The sequence below is a fragment of the Sus scrofa genome, chromosome 10 (assembly GCF_000003025.6).
Source record: "Sus scrofa isolate TJ Tabasco breed Duroc chromosome 10, Sscrofa11.1, whole genome shotgun sequence".
Classification (NCBI taxonomy): Eukaryota; Metazoa; Chordata; class Mammalia; order Artiodactyla; family Suidae; genus Sus; species Sus scrofa.
The window spans coordinates 5,752,570-5,768,269 of NC_010452.4; the positions used below are offsets into that span (position 1 = coordinate 5,752,570).

At 44.1% G+C, this 15,700-nt stretch overlaps 1 protein-coding gene across 1 annotated transcript in view; it reads left to right on the plus strand.

The window, feature by feature from the left end:
* The window catches only part of KCTD3 (potassium channel tetramerization domain containing 3), a 60,947-nt gene continuing 46,857 nt past the window's right edge, over positions 1,611 to 15,700 (plus strand). Inside the window, exons 1-4 of the mRNA XM_005667916.3 lie at positions 1,611 to 1,757; positions 7,182 to 7,235; positions 7,481 to 7,526; positions 9,177 to 9,250. Of these exons, the coding sequence (XP_005667973.3) occupies positions 1,675 to 1,757; positions 7,182 to 7,235; positions 7,481 to 7,526; positions 9,177 to 9,250 (257 nt within the window). The 5' untranslated portion in view covers positions 1,611 to 1,674. The remainder of the gene's footprint in view (positions 1,758 to 7,181; positions 7,236 to 7,480; positions 7,527 to 9,176; positions 9,251 to 15,700) is intronic.

A 15,700-nucleotide genomic window follows, 5' to 3' on the forward strand; every position in this document is an offset into this window, starting at 1 on the left:
CTCACCCCCCAGCCACCCAGGAATAGCACAACTGTACAAGCTTTTGAGACAGAGGGCTGCACATTAAGTAACGCATTGTTGGGAGTTTACACAACCAGATCTAACCAGATCTTCATGTACAAAGTGAGTGGGTCATGGGTCTATGCAGCTCCAAAATTAAGTAAGGTTACCTCCTGAGGAGTTGTGACTTTTTAATTTTTATTTATTTATTTTTTATTTTTAGGACTGCACCTGCAGCATATGGAAGTTCCCAGGCTAGGGGCCCAGTCGCTGCTGTAGGGGCAGGCCTACACCACAGCCACAGCGATGCAGACTCAATGCAAACGACACCACAGCTCATGGCAACACCGGATCCTTAACCCACAGAGCAAAGCCAGGGATCGAACCTGAATCCTCATGGATACTAGTCGGGTTCATTATCACTGAGTCATGACGGGAAGTCCAGAGTTGTGACCTTTGATGAGCTTAAGAAGGAATGTTACCTTCTGAGGGGGTCAGGTGAATGCAAATGAACAACACACACTAAACGGTAGGGAGGAGGCCCAAAAGGGTAAAGAAAGATTTTAGTTTAAATTTTTCTTGTCATAAAATATGAATTTTATTTCACAAGGTATTATAGTATTACCAGTTAAAATATATTTCAGTAGCCACTTCCGATTTCAAATTCCAATATATACTGTGCAAAGCAATAATAAATCCATCTTAAACGTTGTATTTGTGTGTGTTACATTAGTTGAGCACTTTCTATGGTCCAGAATCAGTGCGGCCCCACACAGCCCAGGGTTTTTGTTTCGCTTGTTCTGGTCTTTTTAGTTCCTCCCCTGCTTAACAAAATCGAACTGCTGGGGAGAGTAGGGATGAGAGTGACGAGGAGAAGGTGAAGGGGTTTGCAGAGGTCAGCATACAAGGTTTAAAAATCCCCCAATTTCCAATGCATTTCCACCATAAACAGTGATGCAAGCCGTCAGGCACAACTTCCACTACTCGAAGAGATTGTCCTTTCACCTCCCAAATCCACGTGGAGAAGGGACTCAACAAAGATGCTTGGGACAGTTGGCGCAGACTCGCCTTCCTTCTGGGAAATCCGGCTCCGGGTGCTGGAAACTCCGGAAAGTACCCAGGCGAGGGGCTGGGGCTGCAGGCAGCGGAGGAGGAAGGCCGGGAGCCCCCGCCCGGCGGCGGACCTGGACGGAGCCCCGCCCTGCGCGCGCCCCCGCCCGCCTCCGGCCTGGGAAGCTCCGCCCCGCCCTCCTTCCTCCCCCCTCCCCCGGCTCCGCCCCCGCGGCGGCGAAGGGCCGAGCGCGGCGCTAGTTTGTCCCGCGCGGCGACCCCTCCTCCCGCGGAGCCTGCGGCTGCGGCGGCCGCCGTGGCGGTGGCGGCGACGGGGGCAGCCGAGCGCAGAGCGCAGGCCCCGGCGCGGCGGCCTGGAGGCCCCGAGACGTGGAGGCCCGGCCGCCGTCCCGCGCCGCCGGAGCCGAGGGCGCAGAGGCGGACGCCCCGAAGCGCCGCCCGGCCGCCGGGAGCGTGGGGGAGGTTCCGCGCGCCGCCCGCCCTCCGGCCGCCGCCGCCGCCGCCCCGCTGGCCCTGCCGCCGCCGCCGCCTCGGGCTCCCACCGCGGGCTCGGCGGCCCCGGCCGGGGAAGGAGGGCGGCGGGCGCCGCCGGAGCCGCCGGAGATGGCGGGAGGGCACTGCGGCAGCTTCGCCGCGGCGGCGGCCGGCAGCGGCGAGATCGTGCAGCTGAACGTGGGGGGGACCAGGTGAGCCGGGGGGCAGGGCTCGGGGCGCGGAGGCGCGGGCGGGCCCCGGGCGCGCAGGGGCGCGGGCGGGCGTGGGAGCCGAGCGGGCCGGGCTCCCCCAGAGCCGGGCGCCAGGCCGCGCTGCCGCCTTCCTAGTGGGCCGAGCGCCTTCCCTCCCCCGTCTGGGGACCTGGCCCAAGGGACATCCTGTAGCCTTCCGTACCTGCCCCTGGGCTGCACCTGAGGAATTTATTTTGCCCGTGCCCGGCCTTGGGGTTTGCTGTCGCGGATGGACCTGCCTCCCTTTCTCCATTTGCTCGGGCGCGAGAGAGTCGGGACCGTGTTCTCGCCACGCCTCGTTAAGGGCTGTTTGGTTTCTCCAAGAATTTCGGTGGCGGGAGCGCAGTAGATGTGCAGTGCGTTATTTATTTCCAGAAGGCCCGGGTGCATGGTTCTGATGGATCTGCCCAACTTTGAGGGCAGCGCGTCCAGACACTGCAGGTGGAAGTGTTGGTCCTGGCAAGCTTTGCATAGTGGCGCCGCGTGCGCCGTCCTCATCAAAGAGACCAATAGCTCTTCTCAGATCTCTCCCTGGCCTTCCGCTGTCTTTTCAAAGCTGGTTGGGGGAAAAAAAGCACCATATTTTTTTTTTTTTTTGTGGATTTGCTATGGTGTGTGAGTCATTCGTCTCGGAAGTGGGAGTTTGCCAGCTCTGTTTCTGGAAGGGGTGTTGTCAGGGTAGATAGGAGACAAATTGTAAAGCGCCCTGGGACGCAGTGTATTTTGCTCTGCTTGAGAAGATGAAAGGTTTCCAACCTCTGCGACTTTTTACTGTTTTTAGAAATGCGACAGAGCAGCACTGTGAATCATAGTGATGAAAATGCGTAGCGTTGTAGTTGTAAATGTTTAGTGTTTTTTTAAGCGTGCGGGACAGTTGGGCACAGCAAACAGCGGTTCTTCATTCTTGCTCTGCTCACTCTTTTTTTTCCCCTCAACGCCCAAAGCAAACCTTTACTAAAGAATTTACAGCATTACTGCTGCTTCTCCTCCCGTTTCATGAAGATTGGTATCTCCTGATGTAGGAAAAGGGTAGATTCCCAAAATCGTGTGAAAATGTTGCAAGTTGGTATTGTATGGAGGCAGATATGAAATACCCGGCAGGAGCGGGCCTTGCTCAGACTAGCACTATAGTCATTTAAAATCCCTGCCTTAGTTTCTAAGTGGTATTGATTATTCTTACTATGTTTCTCTTCAGATGTGATAAAGCACATTGTAATTTAATTCTAAAATTGAACAGTCTCGTTCTTTGCTGTGTTGAAAGTGAATGGCTGAAGAATGAATGAATTCTTGTTAATGAGTGTATAATTCAGTTAAAATCTCCCTTCCCCCACGGCCACACCTGCACCATATGGAAGTTCCCAGGCCAGGAGTCAATCTGAGCTGCAGCTGAGGCCTATCCCTTCAGCCAGGGCAACACCAGATTGGAGCTGTATCTGCTACCTGCGAAGCGGCTTGTGGCAGCTCTGGATTCTTAACCCACTGATGGAGGCCAGGGGTCACACCTGCATCATCAGAGACAATGTTGGGTCCTTAACCAGCTGAGCCACAAGTGGAACTCCCAGTTTATCTCTCTCTCTCTCTCTCTCTTTTTTTTTTTAAAGGGCCACTCTCACGGCATATGGAGGTTCCCAGGCTAGGGGTCTAATAGGAGCTGTTGCTGTTGGCCTAAGCCAGAGCCATAGCAACGCCAGATCCGAGCCCCTTCTGCAACCTACACCACAGCTCACGGCAATGCCGGCTCCTTAACCCACTGAGAGAGGCCAGGGATTGAACCTGTAACCTCATGGTTCCTAGTCAGATTTGTTACCGCTGTGCTAGGATGGGAGCTCCCCCAGTTTAAAATTTTAAATTGTTTTAGACAGTTGTCTTGGAGCTGGAATGTTTTATTTTGTTTCATTATTTATGAAATTTGACTTTCTCAGTTTTTAATAAGTGACACTAAAAATAATGCAACCTAAGATAAATGTATTATTAGATGGAACAATTGAGAGAAGAGATGAGAGTTGTTATATAGGATTGAGAAAGTTAAAAAAACACAAGCTTCAGACTTGCTAAGGTACATTTATAAAATAAGTAGTGACATGGCCTATAGAAAATTTAACATCCAACTCCACATGTTCTGTAATGTTTGAATTACTTTGGATCACAGGCTCTTGCTGCATTGTAGAGTTAGAAGGGATCTAGAAGCCATCTCTATCTTGTATAAGACAGGTTAATGCAGTCACTGAAACTGTTGTAAAAGAAAAAAATTCTGCTGTGATTGTCGTTGAAATTGAGGAATTGCCACTGGGAGAACCACCTGTGGCATAGAATTGACGTCAGCTGTGTATGATAGAGGGCCACGCAAAAGGAGAGTTTTCTTGGGACCAGAGAAGCACATGATGGAGGTAGTAGTTCTTTTTTTCTCCCCCAAGAGAGGATAGGAAAATGGATATCTTCAAAGGGATTACGGAAATGACCAATTTTTATAATTTATTTAACACTCCATGGATGATTCAGAAAGCAGAGAAGATGAGGTTTTATTTAAGATTGTTGTTAGTATTTACCAAAAAAGCCCTATTGAAAGAAAACCAGTATGGCTCAGTTTGTGCTTAATTCTGGTATGAATGAGTATGATTTGAGGCCTCATGAGAAAAGTCTGGCACCAGCTGGTGGGAGACGAGCGCAGCCACCTTGGGCAAGTTATTTTTTTAGTGCTTAGTTTCCTAAAATGTGTAATGACAGTAATAGCACCAGTCTTCCAGGATTGATAAACACATTTGAAGCAGTAAAGGGAAAAAGCAAGGGTTAGCGGCATTACCTATCAGTAGTGTCAGCTTTGCAGAATGAATACTTTTAACTGGATGGCTTCCACGTGAATTTAGTAGGAGGCAGGTGTCGTGGGGTATAAATGAGGATGTTTTTACCGTGATCCTCTTCTTGACATACTGGGTATGAGATAAAACATAGAAAAGGTTCTTCATATATACTTCAGAGAATTCCGCTTGTCATATGTGATTTTATTTTACTTTAAAAAAAAATTTTTTTGGAGTCAGTCCTGTGACATGTGGAAGTTTCTGGGCTAGGATTGAACCTGAGACGCAGCTGTGACAGCGCCAGATCCTTAACCTCGGCCACCAGGGAACTCTAGTCATATGCAATTTTAAGTGTTGTAGTTTTCATGAAGTCATATTTGGAACTAGTTTGAGAATTCTGTGGGATTTTTTTCCCCCCTCTTATCTTCCCTTTGGGGAAAACAAAACAAAACAAAACAAACTCAAAAAATCTAATGGGCATGAGCGTCCAAATCTCTTTGTTCAGAAATTCCAGATTACTTACCTCAGTGTGAACTGCTGGTTTAATTGAAATTGCTAGTAAGACTTTAAGCAGACATGTGTAATTTTCTAAGTAACACAAAATTTGAGTTGTTTGTCAGATAACTTGCTGAGTAAGCAGTGAACATGAAAGGTCAGAAGTCAGAAGCAGTCCTTATTTGGAATTTATTTGATTGCCTCCAAAACACAGTGATTTTTGCAGTGGGTCCTTGGGTCTTTCAATTTACCATTTACTGGGTTTGCTTCTACTTATTCAGCCAAGTCCGTTTCCTCTAACTGGCTGTATTCTACTTCTCATTGTTAAGATTCTGTTTGGAAATACGCTTGGGAAAATTTGCCATATTTTCTTGAGTAAAGTGTTTGGCTCTTTTCTTGGCCTGATTAATGGGCACAGGAGAGTCTTTAAAACAGTCATGTCGAGTTCCTGTCATGGCTCAGGGGAAGCAAATCAGACTAGGAACCATGAGGTTGTGGGTTCAATCCCTGGCCTCGCTCAGTGGGTTAAGGATCTGGTGCTGCTGCCGTGAGCTATGGTGTAGGCTGCAGATGCCACTCAGATCTGGCATGGCCGTGGCTGGCAGCTGTAGCTCTGATTCGACTCCTAGCCTGGGAGCCTCTGTATGCCCTGGGAGCAGCCCTAAAAAGACGACACACAAAAAAAAAAGTCATGTAATGCTAGAAGCTGACTGTGGAGGGAACGTGTGGTGGGCTGTCCTCTGTGTGAGGACACGTGGTGGTGGTGGTGGGATCCACAGTGCAGTGTGACTGATAGTTTCCTCTGTCCCTGTCCAGCTGTAGCAAAGCATTGGAAAGGCAGACGTGTTACAAATTCATTAAAGCCAGAGTACGTTTTCCAAGAGGGAGAGAGAGGACTCACCTGTGCGCAGGTTAAAAAGAGGGGCCCCACTCCCTCCGCAGTAGTCTTTATACCCCACAGCGCAGACCTGCGTGGAGACCTAGTTTGGTCTGATTGGTCTTGGGGAGGAGACCGTATTTGCATGGGGAGCAGGTTATGCGGTGGCCAGGTAAGGAATAGGTGGCATTCCTCCTCCTGCAGGGAGTGAGCAGCAAGGCTGGTCCAGGTGGGAGAAGGGGCATTACAGTGAGCCATGGCCAGAGGCTTTGGGATTTCAGCTCCTTTCGCGGGGACTTGAAGTCTGAGCCTTAGACATCAAGTACTGGCCTGGGTGAGCCCTATATGGTGCTCTTTCTCATGCCAGTTCATATCAGTTGTTGATTGTTTTGTCGTGGTCAGTTACACTAGACTTTGATAAATTGTCCCCTCAAAGTTGGGAATACTGGGGAGTTCGCGTCGTGGTGCAGTGGAAACGAATCTGACTAGGAACCATGAGGTTGTGGGTTCGATCCCTGGCCTCGCTCACTGAGTTAAGGATCCGGTGTTGCTGTGAGCTGTGGCGTAGGCTGGCAGCTGTAGCTCTGATTAGACCCCTAGCCTGGGAACCTCCATATGCTTTGAGAGCGGCCCTTAAAAAAAGACAAAAAAAAAAAAAAAAAAAAAAATTGGTGATACTAAGCAGACTTGATCAAATGATGCTTATTCTCAAAACAGTTCACTGGGTAATTTTTGAATGAATGAATGCAGCAGTTGCAAATAGCCCAAGACTCCATACAAAGAATTAAATGCATTATGTACAATGGGATTAATATGAGCTCAAAAAGATAACATAGGGTAGAGTATTTGGAAAAGCCGTTAAAGAGAAGGTTGGAGAGATGAAACATGATCTGGGGATAAGTTTTACATGTTGTGTTGGAAAGTTGAGACTTGGCGTGGTGGGCTAGCTGTGGGTCATTCAGCAGTTTGGCATGCTAGAAAATGATGTTTTAGGAAGCTTTGTGTGTAAGTGAATAAATTATTTGATTTTGTTGAGAGCTCTTGGAATCATCTTAACTCTGAACTGAAAGTAACAAAATTAAAAAATTTTGAATGTGAGTATAATTGACAGAGCTATAGCCATGGAACAACTTGTAAATTCGTGTATTAAAGCAAGTTAACTAACAGTCAAATTTCAAATCATGTCCTCACTTTATACCAAATATTTCTAAATTGCAGATTTAGTACCTCAAGACAAACGCTTATGTGGATTCCAGATTCTTTTTTTTCCAGGTATTTCATATAATTCTTTAGTTTTTTTTTTAAGCCATTAATTATTTACTAAAAATTTTCCTTGTCAGTTAAATTTTTTAATTTATTGAATAAAAATCTTAACTCTTAAAGTAGAATTTTTAAATTGTTATTTTACTTTGGAAATAGGATGATTCGTTTGTATTGATCTTTGGTATTTGAAAGAATTAAGGCATTTTATTCATATGCAGATTTTAAGAACTAACTTTTATCTTAATGACTTCTAGTTTGCTGAGTGGAAGAATTTCAACACTTCGGGATGAAACTGGTGCTGTGAGTATGATAATGTTGGTGTATATTTCTAAATTAGATCAAATAATGCTGATAACGTTTGATCTTTATTATTCAGTGACCCTAAGAAGGTAGAAAAACTACTCTTTAAATAACTAGTAAATGAAGTGAGCTAGTATATGTACTTAAAACTTTTAATTTCGTAGGAATAAAGTTCCTGAAATTATTGACAGTACCGCATGTAGCAGTTTTAAGTGTTCATGATTAGATTTTAAGGTAGGAACTTAAATTGTCAAAGGAGGAAATAATACTTCTTTTAATCCGTAATTGAAACTTTAGCTGTAAATAGATGAATATAACTACTAAACTGTTTTGGTGTTGAATTCGAATGGTAAGCTGTTACAAATTAGTAAAGTCCTACGATTTCTTATTTTGGAGACAACCTTCTGGACTGTGCAGCAGTGGTGGAGTGAGGGGTAAAGAACTTGAAATTTCTGCACAAGAAAATTGGTTTGTACATTTAAAAGCATCTATAATGCACACAACAGCCTGTAAAGTAAAAGTGTTGGGCTCACAAAAGCAAATAAGGCTTTCAGTTTGGAGGCAACAAACGCTGACCAGAGGTGCTTATTTTTGCAGATGAAAGGTGTCAGATTTGCAGATGAAATAAAGCAACACAACCAACCATGTCCCTGTGAGATTTAAAAAGGACAGCAGTAACACCATCTCCACAAATCTGGGGTGTTTCTCAACTTCCGATTGATTCTAATAAAAAAACAAAAGCAGGAATTTATGAAGCCAGAAGAACCTCATTCATTGTATATAATAATTGCTCATAGCTAAGGAGCTTTAGTATTTGCTCCCGTTCTGCTGTGTGATTGACTTAGAAGCTTTAAAAGGTGTTCGATGTTATGGGTAGAGCTTTTGTAATTGGTTCAAAATAGTGTTGGCATACATTCCTGTTAAAAGTCACTAATTATGTATTTCATGTTTTTTAAGCATTTTATTTTCCCTTGTGTGTATTCTTTGGTGTTGTATGTATTTTAAAAATCTTGCTGTGGTCGCCACCCTCCACCCCACCCCTACCCCGTGAGGAGATGGAGATGCTGTGTATACACGTGTTGTGAGACTAACACTGTTTGCCAGTTTGGATAGCAGTGTGCAGGTTTACTTCCCTTGAGTGTCCCTGCTGTATTATAAAGAATATTGTTGTTTTAATGCTTCGCTTATGAATCACAGATTATGTAAGTCAAAATCACTATCACCAATAATTAGTGATCGGATGATAATAACGAAGTAATATTCATCCATAATGTTCTCAGAGGATTCATTGAATTCTAGAATGTTTCAGATAGAAATCTTCCCTTCAGTATCCCTTTCACTAAATGAAGTGAATTAGAAAATGAAATGAAAAGAGAAAACTGACTTACTTGATACCATTTTTCCTGCATATTAAAACATTATGAATCTAATAATAGCTTTTCAGGGGGAGGAAAAGACACCACTGGCCCTACATAAATGCATTGTTATGACTGCATTTCAGTTTTAGAAACATTACAATTAAAGAGTGGAATCAAGGAAATAGAGTATAAATAATTCAGTATTTGTTCCCTAAGTTAGTATTACAGATATTAAAGTTATAAGTTGAATTATTAATTTGAAAATAAATTTGATAAAATTTTTTATTTACAGATATTTATTGATAGAGATCCAGCAGCATTTGCACCCATTTTAAATTTTCTTCGGACGAAAGAGCTAGACTTAAGGTAAGAAGTGTATATTTTTAAAGTAAATTTTTTTCGATAGGTATGGTTTGGGATGTATTTTATGAAAGAAAGTATTTTTTTCTTTTTACCCCCTCAAGATTATTTTTGCTTAATATAGGCCACCGTGCTCTCTTCCTCTGGATTCCTCTAACAGCTTCCTAACTCTTTTCCCTGCCTTCATTCTTGTATCCTTTGAGTTCATTTTTCACACTGTAGCCCAAGTTATTTTCTGAAACTATAAATCTAATCTGGTTATAACTCTGCTTAAAACTTTTATTTAATACGTTATTGGATTAATGGCTAAGGATTTGCATTTGATGTTGTTTCTTAAGGCTCTCTACCCCTGATCAGTTTCTTCTTGCAACACTTTTAACCCTTTCTGCTCGCAGCTTACACCTGATCACTTTGGTCATCTTTGTCGTGTGTACCTGCTACAGGTATTTGTGGTTTCCTGTCCTGCCACCACTCCAGGAGTCTGTCTTCTGTTAGACTTTGCGTTCTTTTTTTTTTTTTTTTTGTCTTTTTGCTATTTCTTGGGCCACTCCCGAGGCATATGGAGTTTCCCAGGCTAGGGGTCCAATCAGAGCTGTAGCCACCAGCCTACGCCAGAGCCACAGCAACGCGGGATACGAGCCTCATCTGCAACCTACACCACAGCTCACGGCAACACCGGATCGTCAACCCACTGAGCAAGGGCAGGGACTGAACCCGCAACCTCATGGTTCCTAGTCGGATTTGTTAACCACTGCGCCACGACGGGAGCAGACTTTGCGTTCTAAAGGGGCAAGCCCGTTCACTGTGAATCTGCAGGATCAGGCATGCTGCTTGGCACATAGCAGCACATGTTTTTGTTTGGGCAAGTGAATAACGTTTAAACTGTTTCTTAACTTGGCCATAGTCTAGATTCCTATGAGGAATTAGACTGTAATTTGTGTTTTATTATTCCTTTACTTCATATATTCCTAATGATTTTTTACTATGCTTGTGTTCTTTCTTAGGTACAGCTTTTAAAATTCTGATTGTTTCTTTAAGCTGCTGTAAGCTTCAGTCTGCTTCTTTAGAATGTAACTTTTGGCTTATATTCACTACAATATGAGTTCCCCGAAGGCAGAGGTTTTTGGTCTGGTTTGTTCCCTGTGTATCCTCAGTGTTGTCAAAACATCATGTGTAGTAGCTGCCTGCGCAATAGATGTTTATTGAAGTAATAAAGAGTTTCTCGGGGCTTTTCATTTGTCTATTTTTTTGGCCTGGGGTGGAGGTGGGAAGCATATTACTACTTACATCTGGACTAGAATTATTTTTAGCGTTTGATTAAAGGAACCTAAAGGTATTAGTCAGAGTCCTTGTGACTCATCCATGATTAAATCACCCCTAAAAGGCAGAAGCAGTTTATGTATCTGTCTTCACTACTTTTCTTACAACTCGCTTCTTTATTTCACGTAAGAAAGCCTAGCAAACTTAGATGCTCTTAAAGGTAGTACTTTCCTAGAGAAGGGAGGAGGAATTAGGAGAATTGTTTTCTCCTTTTTTTGTCTTTTGTTTTTAGGGCCACACCCACGGCATATGGAGGTTCCCAGGCTAGGGGTTGAATTGGAGCTGTAACCGCCAGCCTACGCCACAGCCACAGCAACTTGGGATCCGAGCGCGTCTGCGACCCACACCACAGCGCATGGCAATGCCGGATCTTTAACCCACTCATCGAGGCCTGGGTTTGAACCCGCAGCCTCATGGTACCTAGTCAGATTCGTTCCCCCTGCGCCAGGAAGGGAACTCCTCCTTTTTTTTTTAATTGCCCCCATCACACTGTGTCATCATTACCAGATTTGTCTGTCCTCCCCGGGGCGCGTATTTGTGTCCTGAGCCACCTCGTAATTAGCCAGTGCTGCTGTGCTATTGACACAGATGGTTTTGAAATAAGAAAGTTTTAACTGTTCTTCTGTTAAACTAATTACAACCAATTTCACAAATAAATGCAGTTTAAAATCACAATTACATGTATTTATTAGGCCCAGGGAATTTTTTTTTTCTTCCTGGTTTTCAAGAGTAGTTTTAGAAAAGTAATTTGAGAAGAAGGCAGCGATCTCCCTTATGCCCCTACCCCGTTATCAGCACCTCCTCCGTTATTAACGTCATTACCAGGATGAGGCCCTCCCCGCCCCCCGCAAACAACTGATGAACCTACGTTGACATCCTGTCACCCAGAGTCTGTAGTTTCGCTGGGTTCACTTGGAGGGATACATTTTTATGGGTTAGCACAAATGTGTAGTGATACGTTTCCATCGTTATAACATTGTAAAAGCATCATCACTGCCCTAAGAGTCCTCTGCCCTGCCTGTGGTTCTCTTGCCCCCGAGACCGTTGGTCTTTTTTTATTTCCGTGATTTGCCCTTTTCCAGAATGCCATTGCTGGAGTCACATGGGGTGTCGTCTTCTGCGGCTGGCTTCTTTCACTTAGCAGTAGACGCTTAAGTTTCCTCCGTGTCTACTCGTGCCATTTCTTTTTAGTGCTGATAACATTCCACTATCTGGATATTGCCGTTTATTTTTCCACTCACCTGCTGAAAAGGATATTTTGGTTGCTTCCAAGTTTTGGCCATTATGAGTAACGCTGCTCTGATTGCCCATGTGTGGGCTTTTGTGCGGAGATAAGTTTTCTACTCTTTTGAGTAAATCCCAAGGAGTGCAGTTGCTGGATTGTGTGCTGAGAGTGTGTTTAGTTCGAGAGGAACCCTGCAGACTGTCTTTCACAGTGGCTGCGTCGTTTTGCTTTCCCACCAGCAGTGCCAGTTCCTGCTGATCCACATCCTTGTCAGCAGTTGGTGTTAGGATTCTGGATTTTGGCTGTAAAAACTGATGTGTAGTAGTAACTCATTGTTTGAATTTGCATTTGTTTAACGATACATAACATGGAGTACCGTTTCATGTGTTATTTGTCACATGTATATCTTCTTTGGTTAAGGTCTTGGGCCCATTTTTTAATCAAATTTGTTTCCTTATTGTTGAGTTTTAAGAGTTCTTTGTAAATATTTTGGATACAGTCCTTTATCAAATGTGTCTTTTGCAAATACTTTCTCACATTCTGTGGCTTGTCTTCTCATTTTCTTGACCTTCTTTCGTAAAGCAGAAGCTTTTAATTTCAGTGAAGTCTAGCTCGTCCTTATTCTGCCCATAGATTGTTGTTCCTCTCCCCAGTGTCATTTAGGTTTTCTCCTCTGTTATCTTCTACGAGTTTTTAGTTTTGCATTTTACATTTAGGTCTGGGATCCATTTTTTTTTTTTTTTTTTTTTTTTTTTGTCTTTCTTGGGCCACATCCACGGCATATGGAGGTTCCCAGGCTAGGGGTCCAATCGGGGCTGTAGTCGCCAGCCTACGCCAGAGCCACAGCAACGCCAGATCCGAGCCGTGTCTTCTGCAACCTACACTACAGCTCACGGCAACGCTGGATCCTTAACCCACTGAGCGAGGCCAGGGATCGAACCCGCAACCTCATGGTTCCTAGTCGGATTCGTTTCTCCTGAGGCATGATGGGAACTCCATGTGATCCATTTTGAGTAATGTTTTTGAAAGGTTTAAGGTCTGTGTCTGAACTGATTTTTTTATGAGGATGTCCAGTTCCAGCACTGTTAGTAACTCCTTTGTTTTGCCTTTGCTCCTTTGTTGTATATCAGTTGGGCTTTCTGTTCTATTCGATGATCTGTTTTTCTACTTCACTAGTACCATGCTGTCTGGATTTTTCTAGCTTTATGTTAAATCTTGAAGTTGGATAGTGGCAGTTTTCCAACTTTGTTCTTCTTTTTCAGTGTCATGTTGGCTGTCTGGATCCTTTGCTTTTCGATGTAAACTTTAGAATCAGTTTGTTGATATCGGTAAATAAGTCAGTAGACTCTATTGGGATTGCCTTGCATAAGATCAAGTAGGGAAGTACGGATGTCGTAATAATACTGAGTCTTGCTTTCCATGAATTAGGAACATCTCTTTATTTTATCTTCTTTGATTTGAACTCTTATTTTTAGTTCTTTGGTTTCAGTCATCAGAGTTTTGGAGTTCTCTTCATATAGATCTTATTTATATCTTGTTAGCTTTTATACCTAAGTATTTCTTTTTGGGGGGTGTTACTATAAACAGTGTTACGTTTTTAAATTAAGGTTTCTTTTGTCTGCTGTTGGTATATTGAAAAGCAGTTGACTTTGGTACATTAGCCTTGTATTCTGCAACCTTGTTGTAACCACTTATTAGTTCCAGGAGGCTTTTTTGGTCCATTCTTTTGGATTTTCTATGGAGATAATTGTATCTTCTGTGATCATCACTTTGATATTTTTGTTCTCAATCTATATGGCTTTTATTTGCTCTTCTTACCTTGTCATGTTAGTAAGGAGTTGTAGTGTGATGTTGAAAACGAGTGGTGAGAAGGACCATTCTTCCCTTACAACTGGATGTCAGTGGGGTAGCTTCAAATTTCTCACCGTTAAACATGATGTTAGCGCGGAGTTCCTGTCATGGCTCAGCAGTTAACGAACCCAAGTAGCATTCATGTGTGTTCGATCCCTGGCCTTGCTCAGTGGGTTAAGGATCTGGCATTGCTGTTCGCTGTGGTGTGGGTTGCAGACGCAGTTCGGATCCTGAGTTGCTGTGGCAGTGGCATAGGCTGGCAGCATCAGCTCTGATTCGACCCCTAGCCAGGGAACCTCTATATGCTGCAGGTATAGCCCTAAAAAGACAGGGAAAAAAAAATTTAAAAAAATGCGATGTTAGCTATAGTGTTTTTTTTTGTTTGTTTGTGTTTTTTTGGTCTTTTTGTCTTTTGGGGCTGCACCCATGGCATATGGAGTTTGCCAGGCTATGGGTCCAATCAGAACTGTAGCTGCCACCCTACTACACAAGAACCATAGCAACGCTAGATTTGAGCCATGTCTGCAACCTACACCACAGCTCAGAGCAGTCCCAGATCCTTAACCCACAGAGCGGGGGCCAGGGATCAAACCCGTGCCCTCATGGATATTAATCGGGTTTGCTAACCGCTGAGCCACGACGGGAACTCCTATAGTGTTGTTTTCTTTTGTTTTTTGAGTTTTTGGGGAGCTGTGCCCACAGCATGTGAAAGTTCCTGGGCCAGGGATTGAATCTTGCCACAGCAGTTACACCCTGGATCCTGAACCTCCTGAGCCACCAGGAAACTTAACTATAGTTTTTTTTTTAAAGTCTATTAAGATGAGAAAGTTCCCCTCTAATCCTGGTTTACTGAGCGCTTTTGTCGTTAATGGATGTTGGATAATTCCAGATGCTTTTTTGCTCCTATTGGATGTGATCACAAGAGTTTTCTTTTGGTCCGTTCACGTGATAGATTACATTACTTGACTTTACACTATTGAAATAGCCTTCCATTCATGGGGTAAATGGCCCACTTGGTTGTGGTATATATTCCTTTTTATACATTTTTGTATTTAATTTGCTGGTATTTTGTTGTTTGGTGTCTGTGTTCATGGGAGAGCGTGGTCTGTAGTTTTCTTGTGATCTTTTCCTGGTTTTGGTATTAAGTTAATGAGCCTTATAAGACGAGTCAGGAAGTGTTCTCTCTCTGCTTTTTCCCCTGAAGGAGACTGAGAGGATTGGTGTGATTTCTTTCTTACATGTTTGGAAGCATTTACCATTGAATCCCGAATCCTGGGCCTGGTACTTGCTGTGATGAAAAGTTATTTTATTTATTTATTTTCTTTGATTTGTAGGGCCACACCTGCAGCATATGGAGGTTCCCAGGCTAGGGGTCCAATTGGAGCTACAGCTCCTGGCCTGTGCCGCAGCCACAGCAATGCCAGATCTGAGCTGCTTCTGCCACCTACACCACAGCTCACTGCAACGCCGGATCCTTAACCCACTGAGCAAGGCCAGGGTCAAACCTACAACCTTGTGGTTACTAGTCGGATTTGTTTCCACTGTGCCACAATGGGAACTCTGAAAAGTTATTCTTGATTGAGTTTTTTGAATATATGCAGATAGATTGAGACAGTCTCTCTCTTGGAGTTGCCATCGTGGTTCAGTGGTTAACGAATCCGACTAGGAACCATGAGGCTGCGGGTTCGATCCCTGGCCTCACTCAGTGGGTTAAGGATCTGGCATTGCTGTGAGCTGTGATGTAGGTCGCAGACGTGGCTCGGATCCCATGTTGCTGTGGCTCTGGTGTAGGCCGGCGGCTGCAGCTCCGATTCGACCCCTAGTCTGGGAACCTTCATATGCTGAGGGTGTAGCCCTAGAAAAGGCAAAAGACCAAAAAAAAGATAGTTTCTCTCTTGTGTGAGTTTTGGGAGATTGTGTCTTTTAAGGAATCGGTCCATTTCATCTAGGTTATCAAATTTGTGGGCACGGGGAGTTCCTGCCGTGACTTAGCAACTAGTATCCCGAGGGTGTGGGTTCAATCTCTGCCCTTGCCCAGTGGGTTAAGGATCCGGTGTTGC